This window comes from Xiphophorus couchianus, chromosome 3 (genome assembly GCF_001444195.1).
Source record: "Xiphophorus couchianus chromosome 3, X_couchianus-1.0, whole genome shotgun sequence".
Lineage (NCBI taxonomy): Eukaryota > Metazoa > Chordata > Actinopteri > Cyprinodontiformes > Poeciliidae > Xiphophorus > Xiphophorus couchianus.
In genome coordinates, this window is record NC_040230.1 from 15,882,779 (window position 1) to 15,908,207 (window position 25,429).

The 25,429-nt window shown below is 40.6% G+C and overlaps 3 protein-coding genes across 4 annotated transcripts; all 3 read right to left on the reverse strand.

The window, feature by feature from the left end:
* Positions 1–117: 117 nt before the first annotated feature.
* LOC114142109 (protein Bouncer-like) lies at positions 118–2,848 on the reverse strand. Its single transcript, XM_028013193.1, has 3 exons — positions 2,696–2,848; positions 475–633; positions 118–362 (listed from the first exon to the last, which is right to left on the reverse strand). Exons 1-3 carry the CDS (start codon positions 2,748–2,750, stop codon positions 139–141), a joined length of 438 nt encoding a protein of 145 aa, XP_027868994.1. The 5' UTR covers positions 2,751–2,848; the 3' UTR covers positions 118–138.
* A 1,372-nt stretch (positions 2,849–4,220) lies between these two features.
* On the reverse strand, positions 4,221–9,209 carry LOC114142108 (uncharacterized). Its single transcript, XM_028013192.1, has 2 exons — positions 8,762–9,209; positions 4,221–7,453 (listed from the first exon to the last, which is right to left on the reverse strand). Exon 2 carries the CDS (start codon positions 7,444–7,446, stop codon positions 6,712–6,714), a length of 735 nt encoding a protein of 244 aa, XP_027868993.1. The 5' UTR covers positions 7,447–7,453; positions 8,762–9,209; the 3' UTR covers positions 4,221–6,711.
* Positions 9,210–13,450: 4,241 nt separating this feature from the next.
* Positions 13,451–25,105, reverse strand: l3mbtl1b (L3MBTL histone methyl-lysine binding protein 1b). Of its 2 annotated transcripts, none has more exons than XM_028012702.1 (22): positions 24,483–25,105; positions 22,747–22,881; positions 21,456–21,651; positions 21,135–21,303; positions 20,903–21,032; positions 20,746–20,797; positions 20,147–20,241; positions 19,941–20,045; positions 19,721–19,856; positions 19,539–19,630; positions 19,303–19,454; positions 19,034–19,110; positions 18,703–18,788; positions 18,266–18,376; positions 18,062–18,176; positions 17,852–17,951; positions 17,199–17,393; positions 16,852–16,953; positions 16,705–16,769; positions 16,453–16,625; positions 15,515–15,577; positions 13,451–14,801 (listed from the first exon to the last, which is right to left on the reverse strand). In XM_028012702.1, the coding sequence occupies exons 2-22, from the start codon at positions 22,855–22,857 to the stop codon at positions 14,673–14,675; spliced, it is 2,454 nt and encodes an 817-aa protein (XP_027868503.1). In that variant the 5' UTR covers positions 22,858–22,881; positions 24,483–25,105; the 3' UTR covers positions 13,451–14,672. The 2 variants fall into 2 exon arrangements, with proteins under 2 accessions (XP_027868503.1, XP_027868504.1); XM_028012703.1 differs by lacking the exon at positions 24,483–25,105 and adding an exon at positions 23,769–24,069.
* Positions 25,106–25,429: the final 324 nt, after the last annotated feature.

Consider the following 25,429-nt stretch of genomic DNA (forward strand, 5'->3'; position numbering starts at 1 on the left):
ACATGGTTTGTGTTACATATATCTAGTGTTTACTTATTGATACTCAATACCAATATTTTGCAAATCTGGTAGTGTTTTTGCTTGAAGCAACATAAATTGTGTTTTTTCAACAACACAACTGAATAAAAGTAATTTTTTTTATCCAACCAAGGCTTTAGTGATGTGACTGATGGTTAAACCAGCCAAAGTGATTTGAAAAACTGTGTATATGGGTAATTCTTGTGCAGAGTTGCAGAAAGGGGTGTCACAGCAGGATTTGGTCATAACAAAGATTGTATTATTTAAAAAAAGCGCCACCGTCGTCTTCGCGTTGCACTCCTCGGCATTCGCACAGCCCAGCGTCTTTATATCCAGAGAATCAGCTGAGGAGACGAGGTAAAGTGCAGTCAGAGTAATCCATATATGAATCAAACTTTATGAATCTACTGTAACTTTTACATGTTTCTTTGTGCCTTTAGATGAACAGATGCACACCTGCCTTCCCTCGGCCCGTGTAGCAGAGCTCCCCGCGGCTGCAGTTGGTTTCTGTCGTGTAGCAGGCGTCCCAGAAGCCCAGATCGCAGCGGAAACACTCCAGGTACGATTCCTCTGGTTTCAGTCCCTCCAACTCCATCAGCTGCTCCTCTTCCTCACCTGAGCACAATGAGTCGCAGTGATAATCCCGTAATAGAGCTATGTTTTTTTCAATTACAATTGATTTTAAAGGAAAGAAACTATGTATTTTCTTTAGCTGTAGAATGTGACTTCATACTGAGGGTTTTGACACAGTTGAACCCTCTGCTCAGGGTGTAAAAATGACTTTCAAGACTTTTTTTTTTATCATGAAGTATTTTTTTTTTTTGTTACAGTGAATTATACTTAAATGATTATTTGTGTCTTTAATTTGTCAGTACTTTGACTCACTAACAGGATGCACTCTCAAACATTTAAAAACTGCCATTTCTCTCCACTTTTTGAACTATAGAAAACTTCAAATTCAGCTTGAACCAGAGCTGGAGATGTGTTTGGTTAAAATGCCAAACACTGAAAGCATTTATTGTGCTTACTAGGCTAGTTTATGTTAGTCCAGATGCTGGAAAAAAGCAGTAAAATCACCCTATACTACACTCCTAAAATACAAACTCGTTTCAGCTTTGTTGCCTCATGATAAGTGGAACTTACCCGATGACTAGTTAAACATTTCAAGGTGGGTATTTTGTACTGAAAGGTCCCAGATCTTAGAAAAACGGTAGAAAAAAAATCCCCCTAGGAAATCTGAGAGGGGAAAAGTTTTGAATTTTAGGATGAAAACATGTAAAACCTAAAATGAAGGTTTTAGTAGAAAGGCATCAAGCATGGTTGTCAACTTACTGAAGTGGTTCTGTATGTGTTACAGGGTTGTAAGAGGACATAAACCAAACTAGTCCATATTGCAACACATTCTGTTTAGCACTTAAACATCTCAGAAATGTTTTGTTTACTCTGCAGCAGTCTGGAACGGGGGAACGTGTTTCTATAAGTGGATACCTTACCTTAGTTGGTCAGTTAGTTAGTCACTTATTTTTTTTTCTAGCAAGAAGGTAATGGAATAAGTAGATGGCATGAACGGAAAGTTTGTCTGTAAAATAAAATGAGCAAGTCCTACCTCAGTTATTCCTCCTCAGGTTACTACATTGAGTGTTTTATTTTATTTAAGAATACCACTTAATTGTATTTGTTTACTTCCTCTGTTAATGTAGTTAGTGGACAGCACATTAATGCACAGGTAGTTTTAGATTTAGTTAATCTCTTCCTGAGGGCCTTCAGATGTGTGAGCTGTGTCGTATTTCAGAGACTCGCAATCCTTATCTGCTCTGATCTCGTTAGTGTTAGCTCAGTTAACCCAACAGACTAAACAGGAATGAAGATGCGTTCAGTCAGAGGGAAGGACACATTTTGTTTTTTCATGGGCTTGGTCCGACTTTGTTTTTGTTGCATTGTTATTTCTCTGATTCTGCAAAAGCGACAGAGCAACAGTAAATCCAATAAATTGTTTAGCTGTGGTTTGGATGAACTGTTTGACAAATCTGATTTTAGATTTTTTTTTATATTCTGTCTGCAATTTTTATATGAAAGAGAGTTTGCAAAATTATGCCCAAATTAACCACAAACACCTTTGTAGATAAGTTTCTATTTTGTTTTTTATTAGAAATGATTTGAAGAAAAGCTTTAATGATGAGCCAGGGATTTATTTAATATTGGAAAGCAACATTTCCTTACTGAAGATGATCATTAGCAGATTTTGCTCCCCGGAAAATGAAGGTAATGAGTTTTGATTCTGGAGCAATTATTGCAGAAAACGGGGAATGAAAATTACTTATCTGGTGGATGTTTTGCTTTTTCTTATGTTTTATTGATCATAATATTAATTTTCAGTTTAATCATAAGTAAACACAAATGCAGGTTAGTCTGCAGACTAAACGTAAGTTGTTAATTGAATATTCTTTTCACATGTAGCCTTCAGAAAGGTGTTTTTAACTTCGACATCCAGTTGTTGTACTGTTATGTAATCCCTACAGTCATTTGTAAAGGCTTCCCACAGAACAAGCTGTTGGATTTAACACTACTTAGACAACTAGGTCCTGCCTTGCTGCTGAAAACGCCCCCATGCAACAATGCCCAGGCCCCTCTGAGGGCAGCAGAAACACCTCCAGACTTTGGGGAGAAGCCGGCTTACCTTGAGCAGGTGTGAGCATCATGATGACAAAAACACAGAATAGTAGTCCTTTCATTCTGAGCAGGTATCTCCCTTTGACTGCACCATGAATACTCGCCACGTAAGTGGGAGCTGGGTAGAAATTGGATTAGCTAAGCAATGCACCTTTAGAACCAATCATAGCTGCTGAAGGGCTGTGGGTTGTTGAAGTTTTGACAGCAGCTGCAGAGAAAAAGAAATAAAATTCACATAGAAAGTTGTATAGAATGTTTCTTTTAATATAATAAAACACTATTTGGTTTATTGGCAGTTTTAAACACGGATTAAATGTCAATGTTACACCTTTAAAGCGCTGACATATTGTTTCAGTCAGAAAGTAAATGCCTTCTCAGTGACACACAGTTCTCCTCGTTAGCGCCGTTAACTTTCCGTGACTTCTTAGCTGATTTCGCTGGTCTGCGATCTGGTGTGTCTCTATTTAAGTAATAAACAGAATTTTTTCCAGCTGGTTAAGTCTAGGTAAAAAATGTTGATTGAAGCTTCTCTCTTATAGGGAACAGAGAAATACTTGCATACTGAGTCAGCGCAGGGCTAAGTAGCTTACTGCTTCCTGTCCGTCTGCTCAGATATGTATCAATGCACTCACATGAGCACAATACTCTCTGAGCGTAAAGGATTTGATTCAGTTGTACTGTCAATGCAGCATAAAACCTGCACTGCTGACTTATGTAACGCTGCTGCACAGACACAAACACAGATCTGCGTTTGAGAAGATTTCTCCATTTGTGTAGCGGCAGTCATTTCTGCATGCATTTAGATATGCGCTGACATTATTCCCTCTGGTCGGTTTACTGTCACACTCAGTTTTATAAATAAATTATCAGTGACTGCAGCCTCACAGCACAGCCTCGTTCTCACTGAATTCAAATGCATTAGATCATCTCACACTGAGCAGGACTCCCCTTAAGTGTGAGAGGGAAGAGATTTTTTTTTGTGGGAGATGTTGACGGCTCAAATCAAGATCCATTTTTCACCCGCTGCAACTGAAATATACATCCTGCATCCTAAAACAGCATTGAGCTCCTGCCAAGACAGCTGCGGCTGATATGGATGGGTGCAGATTACTGTAAACTCCAGTCTCACTCGTCATCTACATGGCGGGATCTCAGCATGAGCCCGACCTGCAAGGAAATACTTAGCAGTCCTTAGGTACCTATAAAAATGTTCAAACTGATCTCCTGTTTAATTAGAGACTAGAGAAAAAAGCTGGTGATAATTAAAATAAAATCCAACCCTCTTTCCTCCCCATCTGTGCTAATGGGCTGATTTTGGCTTAAAGGGATAGGTCAGGTATTTGTAAACTGGGTTTCTGTCTAAATAAGTAGTTAATACCCTACCTGCAATACATAGCTCTCTATGTCCTCGCTTTGCATAAATCCTGATTAGTAGGTTCTGGATGCTGAAGCTAAAAGTGATCAAGACCAAAGTAAACGTTCACCAAAAGAATTCACATTTCTAAAACCTCATACCTGTTGATTGTTTTTTCCCCCATTCTTTGTTCAAACTTTGAGACACTTCTGACAGGCACTACTGAGGTTCATGTTTGTTAAATTAATTTTTTTAAGTTAGTTGGGATTAGTTAGTAGTTAAATTGACAATTAGTTTAGTTTCTATAAGCGTTAAACATCCAATTCAGGTATGAAACCAAAAACAGCACTTTCACATTTGCATAGAGAGTTTGGGAAATTTTTTATGGGACAACCCCATATACAGTGGGGAAAATATTTAATTCAGTGTCGATTTACTTACAAAGTATGGAGAAATGTGGAATTATCATTGTAGGTTCACCTCAACTGTGAGAGACAGAATGTAAAAGAAATACAGAAAATCACATTGTATGATTTTAAACAAATTAATTAGCAGCATTTTGTCACATTAAATAAGTATTTGACTCCCTTCCTACCAGAAAGAATGAACTTGTTAGTTTGTCTTTAAGAAGTAGTTTTGTCCGACTTGTATTAATTGCACCTGTTTGAACTTATTACCTGAATAAAAAGACACCTATCTACACACTCAGACTCCAACCTCTCCACACCACAGGTAAGACCAAAAAGCTGTTCAAGGAACCAAAACTATTGATCGTCAAATCCACTCCTTAAGGGCCGGTGTCCTGTGACCTTTTGGTGTGTCTCTGCTTCAACACACCTGAGTCAAATAATCATGTCATTAGCTGTATATTGAACTTACTGAGGAGAGGATGGATTGATGAATGGGTGGATGGATGGATGGATGGTTGGGTGGATGGATGGATGGGATTCCATCGCAAGATTTTGGGACAACAACCTCAGTAAGAGCATTGAAGATGGGTCATAGCCGGGTCTTCTACGATGACAATGACCCAAAACACACCACCAAGAGAACTAAGGAATGTTTCTTAGGAGCATTTCAGTTTCCTGGAGTGGCCCCCAAAACCTTGAGATCTGTATGAAGGACTGGTAAAAATAAATAACTACTGCAGCGTGTGTAACCTGGTCAACAACTACAGGAACAAAGATTTCTGCAAACCATATTAAGTTACATTTTTCTATTGTGTCAAATACTTATTTCATGCAGTAAAATGCTAATTATTTTTATTAAATTACAAACCTCTCCATTCTTTGTAAGTAACTTCAAAAGTCAGCGGTGTGTTAAATACTTATTTCCCCCACTATATTCTACAAATACATTTTGCCTACAAATGCAGCACCATTGAAAGGGAGATAAACAGGCTTTCCAAAAGCATAAGATTTATTACCTAGAAGCATTGTCAGAATAAAGAAATTATTAACCAAACACAAATTCTCTTATTGTGTGCTAAGTGTACATTCATCTTCTTTCAGATAGTTGCTCTGAGTTGTATTTTAAGTTTGTTTTGCAGGGGAGATTACTGGTAGCAGACCACCTCTAAGCTTTATTTCAGCTGTAAATATTCTGTGTCTTCTGTAAGAAAAGAAAATAAAATAACAGTCCAATGCAATTATAACATTTTAAAGGTTGTTACTATAATTACATAAGCGTCTAGGATGTTTGAGTTTGGGTTTTTTCATGTTGGCATTGAGCATTTGACAATAGAAAATACTCAAATTATTTACACCTGAGAAGGAGCTTGGAGGCGGAGTCCCACCAATAATCTTCCATGTGAAGCACAAGTTGAAAATTAACATATCAAAGATTGCTTGTCAGGAAAAATCTGATAGGAAAGTGAGAGGTCGCGATGGTGGGAGAGTGAGGCATCACTTACTCAAACCGACAGGAGTGATTTTTCTCAGTTACGTCAAGAATAACTCATCGCAGCCTCACCAGAATTTGTGTTTTTAAATGCTGTTACTCGTTTCTGTTCGTCCACTCTCAGATTCTCTCAGATCTCTCGACGCAGCACTAACGGAAGGGGAGGAATGTGAACAGCTGAATGTGGGAATCCAAAGAAACTGTTGAAATTTACAGTAAGAAATCCGAATCTTGCAATCGAGCACCAGCTGGTATTAATAGCATGGCTGTAGGAGTCGAGTGAGAGGAGTGTGGCTTTAGTGCTGATCTTGTTTACACCGAAACACAACTTTCCCCGAGATAAAGAGAAGATTATACTGCACATGAGATAAGATAAAGACTCATTCAGGACCTAATCTGGCTCATCCTCTTTAGTGAACCTCTTAAGAAAAGAAAAGTCCACCTCTGGGGAGAGGATGAGTGTGAGAGGAAGCATTTATCACCCACGTTGGCACCCAAATAACTTTTACAGCAGGTCCATGTTTGGTCACTCCAGAAGTGGAGTTTTATGGGTAGCTGGGCGGAGCTCTGAGACAAGATGGTGAGTTGACATCAAACAGCGCAGCTTAAAATTTTTCAAATGTGGATGAGTCAGTGAGCAATGTAGGACAAAAACACCCTTCAGAGACAGTGACTCAGTGTGCCACTCAGAGGCACTATAACATACAAACAAATCTTAAGCTCTTCTTCACTGAGCAGTGCATAGTCCGGTGGTTGTGCAAGGCGGAGCGTCAGTCCTGGGGCAGCTCTAAAGACTCTGTCCGGTCATTAAAGTCGATTTCACTCGAGTTGCTTGAATCTGAGTGAATCGGGTCAGAAGAAGCGGACAGGCAGGGTGAGGATGGGTGAGGATTGGGCGCCTGGTGGTGCAGAACTTGGGTGAGCAGTATCAACTTTCCCTTCTCCTCCTCTTCCTCCTCCTCTTGCTCTTGGTCTCCCTCCTCATTAGCTGCACCTCCTGCATCAGGAGGAGGAGAGTCACTGCTGGCGGGAGGCAGAATGTGGACCGGGCTGGTCCACGCTGACTGCTCCTCATCCGAGTGCTCCCACTGCTCCTGAGTATCCTCCCAGCAGCTGCTCCCCTTCAGGTCCTCCAGGTCGTTCAGAGGGTCTCGAACAAGACTCTCTCGGTCCCGGTTCTCGTACAGCAACGTGGCGGCGCAGATGAAGATGAAGAGCCCCACTCCCATGACCACTGGCCCGGCCAGCTTCATCCTCTCAACGTGGGTGCTCCCACGGCCGCCCACGGCCGGCCTCGGTGCGGCGGAGACGTAGCCCGCCACCGCCACGCTCATCCCCACCAGCACCACCATTGTGCCCAGCATGAGCCACACGCCCGGGGGGGAGCCCAGACGCAGCTTGGTCTGGAGTGCTGCTCCTTTCTTCAGGTGTTTGTGGCAGGCCGGGAGGCAGACGGGTGAGGAGTGGGAGGAGGCAGGGCTGCAGGGCGGACTGGCAGCCGTCATCCTCAGACTAAACACAGAATGGAATAAAATCTTCATGAAACTTTGTGCCACAAAATTTGGATGCAATTCTCCAGATAAAAACACAGTCTCACTTAAAAAAGACAAAATAATTACTTATATTACCCTTATCCCTTGAGTAAAAAGTCAACGAGGTCAAATCGACCACTTAGCAGCATTCAACATGGTGATGGCTGGTGGGTAAAACTGTTTCTCACTGTTGATTTTAGTATTTGGAGATCTGAAATGTCTCCCCAAATAAATGCAGGCGTTCAAGCAGTGCATGTTTGGGCTGTGATGAGTCTTGGAGAATTTTCTTTATGTTGCTGAAGCAGCGAGAACTATCCAGTTCTGTTTGGGAGAGGACATCCAATTATCCGCTGGGCGACCTCAGTGAACCTACGGAGCTCTTTTTTCTTTTTCTTTTGAATGCATCATCTGTTAGAGTTGTGTTATACTAATATCGATACAATACCAAATAAATACAGCACAAATCTCACCAATACTTTTTATTCAAGCTTCATATGTCTTCAAATTTCTGGTATTTAGATTTTTTTGTGGTTTTGCCTTTAATCTTTTGTTTTTACTCAAACTCAAAACAGAATTTGAACAGTTTATAGGTGTCTACAAAATGCTTTATCACATTAATCTGATAAACAGAAGTAGAAAAATAAATCAGATTTTTGTTCATATTGTATAAATGAGAACAAGAAACATGTTTTTAAGGTAGTTGAGAAACTGCAATACCAAACATGAAATAACATTTTAACTAAAGTATGAATCTAATCTTAACACTCTAGCATCAATCCGATACTGATACCAACTAGGTATCGATATTTTGGATCGATCCGCCCACCTTTAGCATCTGTGAATGAGCGCCTGGCGGCTGGAGGGAGACACTTTACTCTGCATTGCACACAACAGGAAATAGCTGTTTTAATAAGACATGTGGTCGAGTTAATGAGATGCCAACCTCTCTGCAGTTCCTCCCTGTGGAGCAACACAGCCTCCTCAGCCCGAACCCGGACTTCTCTGTTACTGGACCACTCCATCAGCGCTTGTGATTTCACTTCACGATCTCACTGCGGTCTTAAGAAGCGGCTCCGTGGAAGTCCTCTGAACTGAACTCATAATTTAATTTGCCCCCGAGGGGAGAGTGGACTCAGAGGGCGGATTGAGACCGGCCGTATTTCAAGTTAGGAGAAGTGTTTTTACGCATGAATCTGTAGCGTTCATCTTAATCCATCTGCGCTGTTGCTCAATACAATAACCCGTTTAATGTGTTGAGGCGGTGTGCATGCAGTCAGTAGGTACTTGCCTTGTTTTGGATGTGAATCTGAAGCAGAAACCGGCTCCTCGGCATTATCAGAATACATAATCCCGAGTTTCGTTATTCCTCCCACTCCTCCACTCTTGATCCGCGGCTAATCCACTCTTTCTCTCATTTCCTCCTGAGATCTGGACGTTTTTGTTTTAGGTGGGGGGTTTTTTTTTAACCCTCCTCTCTGCACAGTGTGAGTCAGTGCAATGCGCAACAGCGGAGCCTGAAATGTAGCTTTTATAGTAAATAAGAGGGAAAAAGTGGTGCAGCGCTGCTCTGCCTCTCTGTCTGCGCGCTGTCCGCCTGTGCGCCTCTGCAGCCTTGCTTGCTCCTCTGTGTGTGTGGAGAGGAGGGGTCGTGGGAATCTGAGGCTGGTCCTGGCCAGTCCCACGGTGAGCACACCGTGGGACTGTTTATCCTCACCCATCAGCAGTCAGTCGTGTTTTCTGTAGAAGTTACAGAAAGTGCAGCCCCCCTTTTCTGCCCAGCAAAGGAAATGATGTCACTTGATTATAAATTATCATTCATGCACATCTTTGCTGACTGAAAATACACGCAGTCCTAGATTTGAGGGAGGATTTTCTCATAAATTTAGCCCCCATTCTATGCCAAGTAAAACATTAAATGCTTCTTATTAGTAGTAGTCCGGAAGTTACCACAACTCTTGAATTTCCCAGAATTTGTCAACTAAAAGTTTCACTTTTTTATTAGTAATTTTTGTGACCTAGAGATTGAAATGTTGGCCTGTTGTTTTTCCAGTCAGATTGTTGCTACATGCCCACCCAGGTTTCCAGATGGAAAACTTTATAACTAATCTGAAAAATTATCTGCACTGCTTGATAACTTGGATCAGTTTGAAATCGACTTGACTTGAAATCTGTTTTGGATTGATTTGACTTTTTTTGTAAAGTGACGTGTCTCTAGTGCTACATAAATGAATTGAATTGAATTTATTTGGAAAAAAGCTACATTTTTCTCAGATTAAATGCAGGGCTACCATTCCTGATACCAATATTGATACCAACACTTTTTTTATTTAAGTTTGACAAACTTTCTTTTGTATTTTGCATTGAATTATTTTGTTCAAACAGAATTTGGACAAAATGTTATTAAAATACTTTAATAACTTACTAACATGACAAACAGTATCAATAGAAAAACTAAACAGAAAAACAGCTAAGGGCATAAATATTATAATTTAGGAGCAAATCAAAACAAAATCTTTTTTGAGGTGGAGAAGCTAATATACAAAAGTAAAATGTCAAAAGTGAATCTGGAGCTAAAGTACCGATCCAATACCTGAGATTTTGAATCAGTCCACTCTCCTTTACTATCAAGGAAAGTTTTCAAGTCTTGTCAAATCTTTACATGCATTTATGTTTGGACTTTGCATTGATTTATTGCAGCTCTGGCTGAAGGTTTCTGGTCGTGACCCTCTGCCCTGGTCTCCAGTCCTGTGGACTCTAGCAGGTTTTCTTCCAGTGTTACCCTGTATTTATCTTCATTTCCCATCATCTCTGGTGTGTTCAGGATGAGAGACGGTGTTGGTGGTAAAACAGTTCATCTGTCCAGAGCACCTCATCTCCACTGTCAGGCCTTCTTTCTTCTTGCCACTCTCCTGGAAAGGCCAGATTTTTGCTGATTCCCTGATTATTGCTCGTCTTGTGCAGCTTCTGGATTTACAGGTGTGTCTCCCCGTCTTCCTCAGATGATAGATTGAACATGGCCTCATTAGATATTTCATAATATAACCCTGCTTTAACCTTTGTCTTTAACCTGTCTGCAGAGTTTCTTGGTCTTTCTGATGATGATGATTCTCTAATAAACCTCTGAAGTCTTCACAGAACAGCCAGATTTATGCAGAGATCAACACTAATGATATTTATTGAAGGTTGTGGCTGTAAACACCTTAAATGTGAAAAGGTGAAAACTGTGTGGACTCTTCTACAAGCAAAGAATCTCAAAGTTTGTAGCTGAAGCAGAACTGTGGAGGTTGTGTGGTTCACATGAACTGAATTTAGTTTTATTTGGTTTACCTCAAATTTGGGCCACATGTTGATTCCCCCGCCGCCTCCCCCTTGTGTCTCGGTTTGTCATGTGTCACAGGACCAGATGTTACGCCAGTAAATGCAACACAGGGCAACTTTGTTTGTGAACTTCATGCAGAAAGGTAGTTTAATGAGCTTCATTTCGGTGCATGTGGGCCGGATCTAGCCCACACAGGAATATCGCTGGTTTCAGGTCGATTTGTGCATGTGGGCGACACACGCAGCAGGTCTGGGTTTGAGTTCAATGTGAAACAGAGCAGCAGCACACATTTACTGAAAATTTAGGCCACATTTGACTCTTTCATTCATGTCACAGGACTTTACATTAACCGATTTAAGTTTGAGCGTCCTTCAAAACTCCAAGGAGTCTTATTTTATATTAAAGAAAATTTGATCAAATTTATGCTATGCAACAAACGATCTTACGACTTTTGGTTAAAACACATTTATGAGTAAAAAAAAAAGTGGGGATATTACATTTACCCAAAGTGCAGTTAGATAAACACGTTACTGCTAACTCAAAATTGTTTAAAAATGAACTATACTACTTCCTTTTGAAGGACAGGAAGTAAGCTTATGCACTACAGCACTCTCCACACTTACCAACGGTAGAGATGTGAAGAAGCCTTCAGATGAATATTTCATTTCAGCGCCATATTCCCTCCCTGAAAACTTTTTAAAAAATCTGAATTTTCATTTGAAAACATGTTGTAAGGGAAAAATCCCGGGTTTACTTATGTATAAAATCATCAGTGACAGTTACCGGCACCCGCAATGATGCAACAGAATAATGTTTGTAATTACAAAGTTGATCTGAATGTCTAAGAAATTTTGAACGTGACGTGACATGTTTCTCTCTGCTCCACTCTTCAAAATGGATTGCAGAAAGGCAGATGTGTGTTTGTCTTCATAACTTGGTTCTCTTTAGGACTGCATGATGCAGCAAGACGTGTAATTTAAATACTTCTGTTAATTATTGTGGTATTAATTATGGTCAGCACACATCACAACTCCCCTTCCATTTCCTGCAAACTCTTGCATACTGTTGGCATGCAGGGGGAGATGCATTGCCTTTGAAACATGATAAACCACCAATTACTGCCACCAGTGTAGTAGCAATATTGCAAAACTAATATTGCAATGACAATTATAATTTAATTCAATATACTGTGCAGCTCTCCCGCTTAGCTAAACTTGTCCATATCTACAGTCTGAGCAATAATTACGTTTGTGACTAATGAGGCTAGATGAGAATCTTTGCTTATGTTGTCACCGCCGAGTTTCTGATGGACGTTTATTACAAAAATAACTCACTTTTAAATCACTGCAGTAATGAACTTGTTTACTAAGTACAATATTTATACTCAATTGACATAAACACTGACTGCTTGGGAGAGATGCCAGTAAAAAACCTTTCCTGACCAAGATTGAGTCAAACACTCCAGATTGGTTTGACTTGAGACAAAGGATGAATATATATATAAAAACAGATTTTTAAAAAATATATATATATTCATCTGGTAAGCACGGTGGAGGTTCTTCAATGCTGTGGGTCTGTTTCTCTTCCAAAGGTCTTGAAGTGGCTGTTGAAGTACCGCAACATTTTGGAAAAAACTTTGATGGCTTCAGCTGAAATGTAGGATTATTATCAAGTCCAAATCTATTTTCTTCCATGGACATCCCCGTCCCGATTTAAATACTGTGAGAAAACTTATGTTGGGAGAACAGAGAGAGCGCAAGAAAGAATCCAAAGACTTTGGATTCTCTAGAGCAGGAGTGTCTAAAGAGTGGCTCAGGGGCCATTTGTGGCCCTTGAAATGATTTTGTTCAACTCCTGACCACAAGTCAAGAATGTTAAAGAATTTGGCCGTCAAAATAGAAAACAATTTATGCCCCCAGAAGTGTGGAAATCCTGTTTTTCTTTTAAAAAGTCAACAGTCTTTTGTATATTTTGGATCTTCAATGATTTACAGATTTCATAAAGTTTATATTGTTGAGCAGGTAAGACTAAAAAAAATAATAAATCCCAATAACCTAATGTTTACATTTTTTTCATTTAGTGAACTTTATGGCCTGCCAGTAATTACAATTTTCCAGTTTTGGCCCTTGGAGCAAAAGGTTTGGGCACCACTGCTTTAGAGAAACGAAAGGTCAAACCTTGTGAAGTGTTAAAGGATACTAGGTGTACTAATGTTATTAGAATATTACTATCTAATACACAAAAATGTGTTAACACTGATATCACCTCCTAACAGGGGGCGGCATTAGTTTAACCAACAGTGGTGCCCATAATTGTTCTAACGGTGGTTTTGTTAGAACAAATCATTTAGTCCTATGGGATTTTTTCCCCCACACCAATGAATAAATATATGAGGTGCAGAGGGCACTACAAGTTACTTCACCACTTCCACATTCATACAAACATAAAAAAACCCATATAAAATTAAAAACTAGTTTAAAAATTAAAAACTTTTCCTGAAGTCAGAAATCAGATTGTCTTCTGACGAAGCGTTCAGAACGCTGTGGTTGATTAGCCAAACATGGCCGACGTGTAAACAACAGAGACGTGGAGCGCAGCTTCAGATGATCAGTGAGTTTGTGTGCGACAAGGCAGGGGTTAAAATGAGGACAGCAGACGGTGTGCATCTCATTTATTGTCTCCCATTCACACGTTCCATCAGAGGAGGCAGAGCAGCGTACCATTATCCCATAATTTACAAAACATAAATTAAAGCTGTTTGCATATGAACCGTTACTGATGTACACATCCAACCCGCTGTGGCATATTTACAAAGGAATCTCCCCTTGCCTTTAAAATTGCTTGTTTAGTCAGTTCACGGTCTTCACGTCCTTCTTGCCTGTACAGAAAGATCATTAGCCTTTGCATAACAAAGCAGGACTAAACTCTGGTAGAAGAAACAGAGAGGCTTCTTCTTTTAGCTCTACTTACACTCAAAGTCAGAGCTTATTCGAACCAGGAACAAAAAGGTGGATATCAAAACAACTTTAAGTTGTTTAACATTCATATTCATGTATTTTCTACGAAAAAAAAACAAACAAAAACAGCTGGTTCAGCATCTACAGAGACGGGAAAGGTTCCTTGATTTACCGAGCCAGCCGTCGCAACTCGGCTCAAAACGATCCGCAGACCAGAAACGCAACATACACAGAACAGTGGGAAGTTGCATCTCCGTTTCTCAAATACACGTAATCATCTCTGCACACAAACAAGGACGCCGTTTCAAGCATTCTTATTGAATCGAACCTCCTGCCAACTCCAAATGACCAAAACACTGATGCTCTTTGAGCCTGCTGAGCAGTCATCTCTCTCTAATTTATAGGAGAAAAGCCAAAGTGCCTCTGCTCCTCTGGGTTTCACATTTTAAAAATCTTCTCACCGTTTTTCCGATTGTATTTTGCAGCTTCTCAAAACAAAACAAACAAAAGATTTATAATAATAATACTTGTTCTACCTGCTCGGAGCCACAGCACCTTTTCTTAACAAACAAGAATCCAACATCTGGGACAATAAATCCAATCTGTAAACTGTACAATGTTAAGAAGCCTTAAAGGCGCCTGCATGTTTTCAAGATTCTGTAAACAAAACAACTCGGGTTAATAAATCTTCATGGTGCCTTAAAATGCTCTCCCAAGCTGGCCGTCGTAGAGAAAGAGGGGCGAGACGCTACACCTTCCAGACAAAGGCTTTCTCTTCTCTTCCCTCTCGTAGCTGCACCACTGCAGAGAAACTAATTGGCCTTGTTCTAGTTGATTTTCTTCTCTTCTATTTAACAAAAGGTCCGATCTGAGACTTGAGTCGAGACCGGCGTGGAGGGAGAGATTCCCCCTGCAGTCGGGTCTCACTCTTCGTCAGCGTTCTTCAGCATGAGGATGGAGTTGTAGATCTTCAAAGCCGGTCCCAGCTTGATGGACAGGATCTTAACGATGTCTGCCTGAGTGAGAAGCAGGAAGGCCTCGCCATCTATTTGCTAGAAAGAGAACCAAAAAATTGCTTTTGTTATTTTTTTTCCAACTTCAGTAATTGTATATTTTGAATCAGTTTGAATGAAGGCTTGTGTTCAGATGTATAAACATGTAAACCTGAATTTGCAAATATTAATGTGGACAAGAATGTAAACCTTAAAGGGAACCTATTGTGAAAAAAAAAAATAATCACATTTTGTATATAGTTCATCTTATTAGCAAGAGATATTTAATTAAATGTTTTCAATTATAGTTAAAATGCTTGAAACTGCGTAAATTAGCAACAGCATGCAAACTAACAAAGAACCCCAAACACCAGATGACACATCTTTGCCAGTAATAATTAAATATTAAACAAACTGAGTCAACACAATAAATTATTGCTGCAGAGTTGCTGTATTAGAGTCCTTGTCCCAATCTGCTTCATAAAAACTAACCTGGAAGCCACTTCCTTTTTGTGTGAGCAGAAAAACAGAAGCCTCTCACTGGACTGACCTCCCATGTTAATTTAATTATCCTCATTTAAGTATCATTTGTTTAAATCAGTAACCATTTAGTCAGTTCGATTTTGAAGTGTGCAGAAAGAGAGATTGCGTCTACATTTCATTTTATTTCATTAAGCTGCTTGACTTTAAAAAGTGGAATATATTGGTTGTTATCAGTAATGACCAGGAGTTAGTTGAACCTCTAATCGTAGGAAACAAAGGGAAGTGCTCACCTCTGTTTTAAAAGTAGCAGCATGCTCTTTACATCCTGGGAGTCCTTTGACAAAACCGGCCACCTAGTGGACAAAGACACCAAGACAAAAATCATCTTGACTGCGACTCGTTCTGTAAAAATACATCGATCACAGTTCTGAGCCTGATAGCCAAGCTCTGCTTTTTGTGAAGCTCGACATTCTGACTTTAGCTTGGTTTGGTTACATTTCTCTTTAAGAAATATGATATAAGACGACAGAAGAAGGACATTCACAATAGATTCCTTGCTGCCATGAGCTGTCATCAATTATTTATCCTAAGTGTAAGGGCAACATCACGCAGCATGTGTGAGAGAGCAGTAGCTGTGAAACAGGATTTTAATGAAAAGGACAAACAAAGTCGACATTTTATTAGCAATTAGCCTGGTTAGCAAGGCTTGGATTATAAAACAGCGCTCTGGGTGAGTCCTGGAACCATTAGATGTCCTCAGCACACAAAAACGTACTACGAGTCCTGCTAATTACTTGATTCAGAGACGCATCTAAAAGTTGAAGGACATCGGCCCAGAGAATTTAGAAATTTATTTTAACTTTGAGATGCTGAAAAAGCTGCTAACGCTTTCAAATCCACCATGTTCAATAAGAAACAGGTTAAAAGCTCTAAAGAATAAAATTAAGCAACATTGTAGCCTTCCCGTTATATAAAACTACTGTATAAAAGCTGATACATCTTGGGATGTTTTAAATGTCTTCTTGCATCTCTGATGTCGTAAGTTATTACAAATTCAAAGACCTCAGTTGGTAACCTTCCAGGCAGAGAAGATGATCAGAAAAGCACTTTCTTGAGTATCCATTCACTGTTGCCGTTCATCTGAACAACCGGTTGTGTTCATGTTCGATCAGTGAATGAGGAGCATGTCTGGTTTTAATGTGTTAAACAGTGTGTAGGCATGTCTGACCTCCTCAGCGCTCCAAGTGGCCACTCTCTTGGCAGTCAGTCCCAGGACCTCGGGCAGCAGCTGGCAGTGTTTGTCCCAGCAAAGAGCCACTCTGTGCGGGGGGGAGGCGGAGATGCCGGGGGGGAACACTGACTCGTGTAGTGCTTGCTGGAGTGAGATGGTTTCTGGAGACGCTGCAGACGGAGAACAAAGGAGCAGTCAGTGGGATGCAGCACCGAGGTGCCTGCCTTAAAGTATAGCTCCCCCACTTACATTTCCCATCACTAATCTCATCCTTGACATAGTGCATTTTTAGATACTTGGGCAGTGGAGCCATTCTGAAAAAAACAAAAACAAAAAACCCCATAAAAGTTTAGATGATAGTTTTGGCCGGAATGCGTCGCGCTGATGAGTCCCCACCTTTTAGGCCTCGTTCCATTGTGGCTTTGCTCGTTGGCTCCACCTAGTGGCTCTGACTGGTTGTTGCATTCTGAATGCTCCGCTTCCACAGGCGCTGGTTTCCTAGCAACAGATACTATAGTTCAGATACAAATCCTTTCAAATATTTCTATAAATACATGATTGAAAACACAATATGAGTGTAGAGGTGAACAAGCAAAAACATACATATATATATTTTGAAACGTTTTCTAGAAATAAGTTTAAATCTATTCAAGCCTCCAACCTTTTACCACCGCTGTGATTTTCATGAGTTTTTAAGTGAATTGCTTTTGATTCTTGTGAAAACATTGTTTTCAGGAGCAGACCTGCTCTGAGGATCCAGGGGCGGCTCGCTCTGTGCCGACGCCACTGTGGTCTGGGTTGGATTGTTCGAGTGCGGGTCGGGACGTCGCCCCCGTGCCGGAGGCCCGCTGAGGACGAGAGGTCGCTCTCCACCGAGACGATCTGGCAACAAGCCCTCCTTGTTCAGGTTCATCTCAGAGTAAGGGCAGCTCACCTGGCTGCACACAGGAGGAAGAGCTAAACTTTTTATACGGGCAGAAAACAGCCATTTGGATGTATTTTACATTTCTGGCAACAAACATCCTGCAACAAATAGGAGGTGGAGGCTGCTATTACCACTTTGATTCTCACAAACACAGAGAGCAGCAACACATTTAGATCGCGAGCCACCCACACAAATGTTATTGACATCTGAGAACAAAGTCTCCTGTCCTCTTTTTACACCATTACTAAATATGATGAAAGCAGGAGGGTATTGTTCGGGTTTACAGGGGAGCGGCAGTTCAGTTTAACAAAACATAGAGCAATTGAAACAAAGAACATATATTTCCTGCAGTAAGGCAGGAGGGAGTGGATAAATTACTGTAAACAGAGCTCCTGCATGCTTTTCCAAGCCAAATGTTTGTACTTTTGCAGACTGGCTAGAGGAAGCTAAACCTAAACATGAGCAACTAACGTGTAGTGTGTCCCATAGCGAGGTCCCCTTATGTGTCCGACCCCGTTGCATCCTGGGGTGGGACAGCCTTGTCCCGGGGCAGGCAATAAATCACTTGTGCCTGAAATAAACAAACACAAGGCAGCATTAAAGCGATGCTGTGGGGATTTCTGCAAACTCAATCATTGAAGTTTAGCATGAAAAGGCAGGCTGAGTTAAAGCATGTCTTACTGTTGGGGTGCTGTAATGGGTGTCCAGTTTTCTGACACCATCCGACTGGGTGCAGATCTGGGCAATCTGTCTCAACCCAGTAGTCGTAATCCATATTCCAGCCATCAAAGTGGATCTACATGAGAGGAGGAAGGAGAATAAATATGAATTGTGTAAGAAAAGCAGAAAGGGAGTTTGAAAAATGCCTCTGGAGACATTTCATACCTTCAGTCGGTGGTCCTCTGTGTCCGCTATGGTAGCTACACGGATGAGCATGGGATTCCTCTTATCAACGGCTTCCACTTTCATCCCAACCTGGAAGCCATGAGGAGGTCGCTGCAAAGATAAAATGGGTTCAAAACCGTAAAAGATTAAGATGAAGAACAAAATAGAGAAAACTGGACATTTTCTGGACATTAGTGAAACAGTCAGCTTTGTTTTTAACTCAAGACATAAAGATTATTTTAGCGGCACAGAAACCACAACATGCATCTCCAGCAGAGAGTAATAAAAATGCAACAGTGACCACAAATTAAATCCTTATTGGTGTTTTGTGTCTGCAGAGACCAGATATGAAGCTACAAAAATATTTTAGGCAGCACTGCCTCTTTGGTTTAAGAGACAAAACAAAAATACATTAAATATGAGTGAACCAGTCGCACCGGTTTGAAAGCTCTTGCAGGAGCAGCTTGTGCTCCCGCTTCCTCCATGTACTTTTCCCATGAGAAATTCTTGGGATCTTTATGTTCTAAGAAGAAGAAACTTTGAATTATTGGTGGAATTTCTCACTTTTAATGCCTTGTTAAAAAAAACAAAAAAACACACCTTACAGGACACCAAAGATTACAAATTATTTACACAGTGCATTCATGAATGAGCAACATGCATAATTCAAATTAGGTACAGACTCTATCATTTTGTTGCCATTTATCCGTGATAACAGTAAGATATTAGTAATGTTTGTTGTATGAAAACTAGCCAGAAGCGTCTTACCAGGTGGAGTTATTAGAGTCAACTGAGCTTCTTCACAGAAACCAACAGGATGTATGTACGGACTGCTGGCATCACACCTTACATAGTAAAAACAAGCAGTATAGCAACATAAATATGATTTTATATACAGATATTTAAAAACCAAAAGATTTGGACATTTATGCATGTTTATCCACATAATCCCACAATAGAGGTAGAAAATAGTGAGGGGGATACAGAAAGCGTCAGCGTGCAGAGAGGGAAATAACCCTGGGTAATAAACTTCCTACCAATAATCGTGTGTGTCATCCAGGCTGTCAAAATGAATCAGAAGGCGGTTGTCGACAACAGCAGCGATTGTTGCGACACAGATCTGCGAGGGGTTCTTCCTGTCGGCTGCCTCCAGTTTCATCCCAGCTCTAAATCCAGATGGAGTCACAGACTACAACCAGAACAACAACCGAGGATTAAATGAATTACAACACAGTCAGATTATGTAGTGGTGCATCGTTTGTGTAGGACTCACTGTGTTGAGGCTCTTAAAAAGATGTTTTGGAGCCAGTTGGCCTCTGCAGTTTTTCACATACGTACTCCAGTTAAACTCTCCTTCTTTACAGCCTACAGTGACGTAGACAAATCCATACAGTTGGTTTTTAGAAAAGATTGTCTCCAATCTCATGTAAAATAAATAATCATGTTTGGGATTACCTTTAGGCAGTAATAACTTGTGTCCATTCTTCTCACACCAGCCGGCTGGTTTCAGATCCCACGAGTCAGCATTAGCCCAGAAGTCGTAGCATTCAGGGTAACCATCGAAGTGGAGTCTGACTCTGTAACCTTGGATCTGTAGCACAACATGAAAACAGTCTGTGAGGATGAAATTTCTGATTTCTGAAAAAGAAAGACAAGATATTATCATTATTCTGACCTCTGCAACAGTGAGCACACAAAAGAGAGACGGGTGAGATGGATCAAGACCTTCGAGCTTCATTCCAACCTTAAAACTGTTCCTGCTTTGAGGAAACGATTGGTGCTGCAAGGCAAATACACAACGCCATTAGATTGGATAAATAAGACACCACATTAAAACAAAAAAAAATTTAAATAAAGTGATGGTAAAATTACAGTTTGTACCTCTTTGAAAAGTTTGACAGGTGCAGCAATAGTTCGCCCCTCCTCCAGGTAAGCAGGCCAGCTCCATGCCCGCTTCTTATTGGGCGTGGCAGGCACTGACATTAAAACAAACACAAATATGACATATAACTGATGTTTGACTGGGTTCCTAAACATTTGCCATGCCAGAGTGGTTCATTTTTGATGTATGGAGATTTCTCAGTCTGTTTTAGCACATTTTAAAAGTTTAAAACGGAAAACTTGATGATGAATTATAGCATTTAGAAATAAAAAAAACATAACCTGAAAAAACACACATGGATGGATGTATAAAATTTTAAAGAATTTGCATTGAAGTCTGGAAAGAAACATATTTTCTTTTTTTCATACGTATTCATGGCTTGATAAAAGTTATAGAAAAGATGGGAAATGTTGGTCTCATTTCTCCCTTTAGAGTTACTAAGATTATATACAAGTGTAAATCTCCCTACATTTTCATTATTCTCAATAACTTTTAGTTTTTGTGCAAGGTTAAGTTTCAATTATTTTTGTTACTCTCATTTATTTGTGTAACTTTATTTATTTCTTCACCTTTCCTTATTATCAACAGTATAACCTACCAAGTTTGGCCATTTTGGCTCCCCTCCTGCCTTTGGTAGACTTAGCCTTTTCCTATCAAAAAAGTAAAGTTAAACAACTTAGCAACAACTTCTATAAAAACATAGATAACCAATAATTGACTAAATTTCAAGGTGATGTTCACGCTGTTGTCCTCACCTCTGGTTCTTCTTGATTGTCATCCTCTTCATCACCAGAATCCATGTAGATCTTCCTCTTTTTCCGAACACGTTTCCCCAGTCGCTCACCCTCCACTGCCTGACTGTCACGGGCTTCTGCTGGAGAAGATCTGCAAAAAAACAGAAATGTAAAAAATAAAAAAATAAGAAAGCTCACATCAAACAATACCAGAAGGCAGCACTGAGAAAATCTTGCATATATTTATTTTTACCTGCCGCTTGAAGGCTGAACACAAGAGCTACAGTATTTTCCCTCTATAAGGGCGTTCCTAGAAACGGGTCCACCACAGGACCGACACCTTAACAGCTCCCCGTTTGGACCCGGATCTGTACCAGAAGCAGCTTTAACCCTGGGGCCAACCTCCATGCCAGGGTCCCCCTCTGAAAACAAGAGCACAGCCCCAGAAGCTCAAACACTTGTAATATAAGAGGGTCTAAACTGAAAGATTTATGTTACTGAATAGAAGGGGATTCTGAAGAGTTAAATAATTCACATTCTTTACAATGTCAGTGATTAATGGAGACCGTCGTACCTTTAGCTTGAGATGAGCCCGGTTTGCTCCGATTGACCAGAGCTGTGGCCGTGCTGGCCTGTGACTGGACTTCGGGTGGAGGGGTGGGAGTGTGAGACGGCACTGGGTTCAAGGTCTCACGATTAGCCTCTGCCTCCTGCCCTTTGACCTCTACGTCTGTGACAATCTCAAGGGTACCAAACTCTGTCATGCGGAACTGAAACGAGGAGAGAAATAAGCAGATATACCAATCAGGACTTGCATCCATGCTCCAGATTCTTTTATCTCCTGTTCAGATCCTGGGGAAACCAGATAATTATCTAAAGCAAAATTATTTCTCTACATTTAAACTAAGATTTACAATAAAGTATTCATAACCCTTAAACTTTTTTGCTTTTTGTTAAAACTACAAACTGCTATGTATTTTATTTTTGATATTATGTGATAAACATGCACACAGCAGTGAAGTGGAAAGAAAACAAAGAATAGAATAGTAACACACACATTTAGACCCCTTTTATTCTAGTTGTCCTAAATTGGATCCAGTGCAGCCAGTCACCTCCAGGCGCCAACTGATTAAAAGATACTGATGACCTGTGTGTAAATGAATACCAGTATAAATCCAGCTCTTCTTTTTCTCAAATGTTTGTTAGAAAACATTAGTTAAAAAAAAACAGCATTCTGTAGGCCTAAAAACACAGCTAACAGGTCAGGGAAATATTGAGATGTTTAAAGCAGGGTTAATTTATTAAAGAATGTCTTAATCTTTGAACATCCCAAGAAAAGACTGCAACAGACTTGGAACTGGCATGGAGGTTCACTTTCCAATAGGAAAACAACTCCACACATACAGCCAAAACCACAGAGCATTACTTTAAAGCATATTTTGTGTTAGAAAGACCCAATCAAAGTCCAGACATAAATGCAGTAGAGAATCTGTGGTAAGATTTATAATTGCACATTCACTGTTGTTCCCCGTCCAGTCTGACCGAGCTTGTGCAATTTTGCAAAGAAGAATGAGGAAAGCTTTCAGGTTTTACATGCACAGAGCTGGCAGAAAAATACTGCAAAAAGGCTTGCAGTCGTTACTACAGCAAAGGCATGATAGGTTTTAGTGATGAATAGAAAAGCATGCCACACTTTACAGATTTTCCCTTTCATTCACAATCATCCACTATTTTGTGTTGGTCTATTAAAAAAGATACCAATGTAATCCTTTGACCTTAGTGGTTACAAAATCTGAAACAGAGGAGCGATTACTTTTGAACGGCACTATATTTGATTAAAAGCAAGACCAAAGAAAAACGTGTACCCTGATATCACTGCCTGGAAGTGTAGCAATACCATCCTTCCAGTCCAGAGCTCCCATCATGTCAAACTCAGTTCCCTGGGAGGGTCCATCACTGGGTGGAGTGTCAGTCATTCCCACTCCTCTGATATGACCTACCTGGAAAGCCATAATATCCACAGAAGAGCAAACACTTGAATCCTATAGCTATGAGTAGTCTGTACATTGATTTAAACTATCGATGTTTTTTTTATTTGCAGTGAGGCGGTCGGTGTTATGTTTTTGTCTTCTCAAATACTAAAACGCAGATTCAACCTGCGCTTGTAAACAGTGATGCCCAACATCACCACTAGATGGCGAGTGCGTGCAGGCTTGCAATGGTACACCATGCACTTCTGTTTCAGACAAAACACTCAATAATAATATTGTTTTGCCGGTCAACTAACGGGCAAATACACAAACAAACGACCTCATTAGGATAAACGTTTGTTAATACCATTGACAAACAAGGGAAAATACGTCTCAACTTGGAGTTAATCACAAAAGTTCGTCTTTTCCTTGTTTTAACGGTATCTCTTAAAAACCAGAGTTTGCCTGGTTGCAAGCAAGCGAAATGGCAATTTGTTCATCGATTTCACAAAGAACACTATTTTCTGCACCGACTGTCCAAACTTAAAAGCGTTTAAAAACGCATGTTATTACGATTAAACGTTTTAGTCCTGACGCATGTTCAACACTGAATTAATGTCCTATTTTCTGTTTGCAACGCCGTCACAACCATGTGCAAAGTAAACAACAGTGAGGGTTAATGTGTCCTGTTTGAGTTTTGACGTTGCAATTGATGCATCAGTTTTATACCAGCTATAAATAAAGTGTATGTAAGAGCGCCCATGATTAGCATTCGCCCTATACAAAATGGCGGAGCATAGGAAGAGGCCACCAACATGTTTAAACTATGTTAATTACTCAAGTTGCCCGTTTAAACTAATCATGCGAGGTCCCTTCGCGTCAAACAAAAGCTAAGGCTGGCTATGTAATTTCCTGACCGAGTGTTTTCATTGAGTCTGCCCGTTTTTCTTCACTTTCTCCTTGTCACGGAATGTCAGCCCAGGTTGCTACGGTAGCTAGCTGAAGCTAACCGTCAGCTAGCGCCGGTGTTGTGCCGTAGAAAGCACCCCTGCCGTCAAAACAGACCCCAGTTTTAAGACGCACATTTGCACCAATAAATCAGATGGAAGTGACTGGGAAATGTTTTCTCACCTCGCCACCACTATATTCATTTGATTGTATTTGTGAAAATAAATGCCCTAAAATGCGGTTCTAAACGGTGGATGCGTTTGACGGCTGGGGCGCTTTTTTCGGCACAACACCGCTCCGTAGAAATGAACGGACGACTGCTAAACAGCTAGCCGTAGCATTGTGACTGGATGCAGCCAGATAAGGACAATCTGTAATAAATAAGTTTCCCGGTTAATAACTATCTGAAAATGCCGATATTTCAAGGAATATCACAAAAGCATAAACAATAAAACTACGCTGCTGTTATGAGATTTGACAATGTTGCCCGATTAATTTCTTCAATAGAAACTTAAAAAAAACGATTTATTCACGCCGTTTTAAATCAAAGTGGAAATAACGCGAACAAACGCCAACTAGTCAATCTTAGATCGGGTTTTAAATTTTTTCCTCACGTTAACAGAGATTTTAAAAAAAAAGAAAGAATTAACGGTCGTTTTGTTTAGAAAAATTGTGGAACTCACCTCGTTTCTGTTTTAACTCTTATTTAGAGCTGGATAAGACCGATGCGCATGCGCGTGAGATGCGGCTGCCTGACAAGTTTGGGTCTCGGGAAAAGTTCAGCTCGCTGTCGGTAGGCCTGCCGTTTGCTCGCAGCACGCCCCAAAACTCGGTTCGGGGCTGATTTAAAGGACACTAGAAGCCTCAGTGGGGCTCGAACTTCCCCGTTGCTCTCGAACAGGCGTTTAAAGTATATCCCTCTCTCCTCCTCTCTCCTCCTTCCCCCACTGTCAGAAGTAGGAGTGTGGGTATCCACGGAGCGCAGACAGGGACTGCAGCGGCTCCATTATAACCGCTGGAGAGCGTTTGGTTCCTGCATGGTGAAAACGTCCGTTTGCATCTCTGCTTTCAACACTCCACCTCCGTTAAACGGCATATTTATACGAGTGTGGTCCACGGCATACGGAAACACGTTGTCACACCAGCGTGCTAACACACAACAGTCTGACGTGAAGTGGTGTTTCTTGCCTTAACAGATTGAACACATTGTAACACAAGAGTCCAGACTGGCTTTGGCCGAACAGTGTTGCTGGCAGCAGTTTGCGTCACAACAACAAAACGAAGCCATGGTGTAAAAACCCCCCCAAAAAACCGAGTTTAACCACGCATATTGTACGAATTAATGCGCAATACGTTTTGTGGTTGTAATGTGTTTTTATTTGTGGTTTAATGCACACCGCGTGTCGTCTTATTTTGAGGCAAGACACTGGAGACGTGGATTCATGGATTCAAAACTGTTAATGCTTCTGACATACTTGAACTGTATGGATTAACAGAAGTACTCCTCCGTACGCGAATATTAAATTATAGTGGTTTATGGTCAAGTCTTGCCCAATTCACCACGCCATACCGACGTTACGTTGCTCCCTGCTTCCCCGTTTCCTAACCACGTTCTGAAATCATTGCATGC

What these genes read in the sequence shown, in the direction of transcription:
- l3mbtl1b (XM_028012702.1), bottom strand. Translation starts at nt 22,857, where the DNA reads ATGACTGACACTCCACCCAGTGATGGACCCTCCCAGGGAACTGAGTTT. An exon ending in GACTCTAATAACTCCACCTG is followed by an intron (nt 18,789 to 19,033) that starts GTAAGACGCTTC and finishes TCTTCTTCTTAG; the next exon opens with AACATAAAGATCCCAAGAAT. An exon ending in AATGGAACGAGGCCTAAAAG is followed by an intron (nt 16,770 to 16,851) that starts GTGGGGACTCAT and finishes TGTTTTTTTCAG; the next exon opens with AATGGCTCCACTGCCCAAGT.
- LOC114142109 (XM_028013193.1), bottom strand. Translation starts at nt 2,750, where the DNA reads ATGAAAGGACTACTATTCTGTGTTTTTGTCATCATGATGCTCACACCT. An exon ending in GATGCTCACACCTGCTCAAG is followed by an intron (nt 634 to 2,695) that starts GTAAGCCGGCTT and finishes CATTGTGCTCAG; the next exon opens with GTGAGGAAGAGGAGCAGCTG. An exon ending in CACGGGCCGAGGGAAGGCAG is followed by an intron (nt 363 to 474) that starts GTGTGCATCTGT and finishes TCGTCTCCTCAG; the next exon opens with CTGATTCTCTGGATATAAAG.
- LOC114142108 (XM_028013192.1), bottom strand. Translation starts at nt 7,446, where the DNA reads ATGACGGCTGCCAGTCCGCCCTGCAGCCCTGCCTCCTCCCACTCCTCA.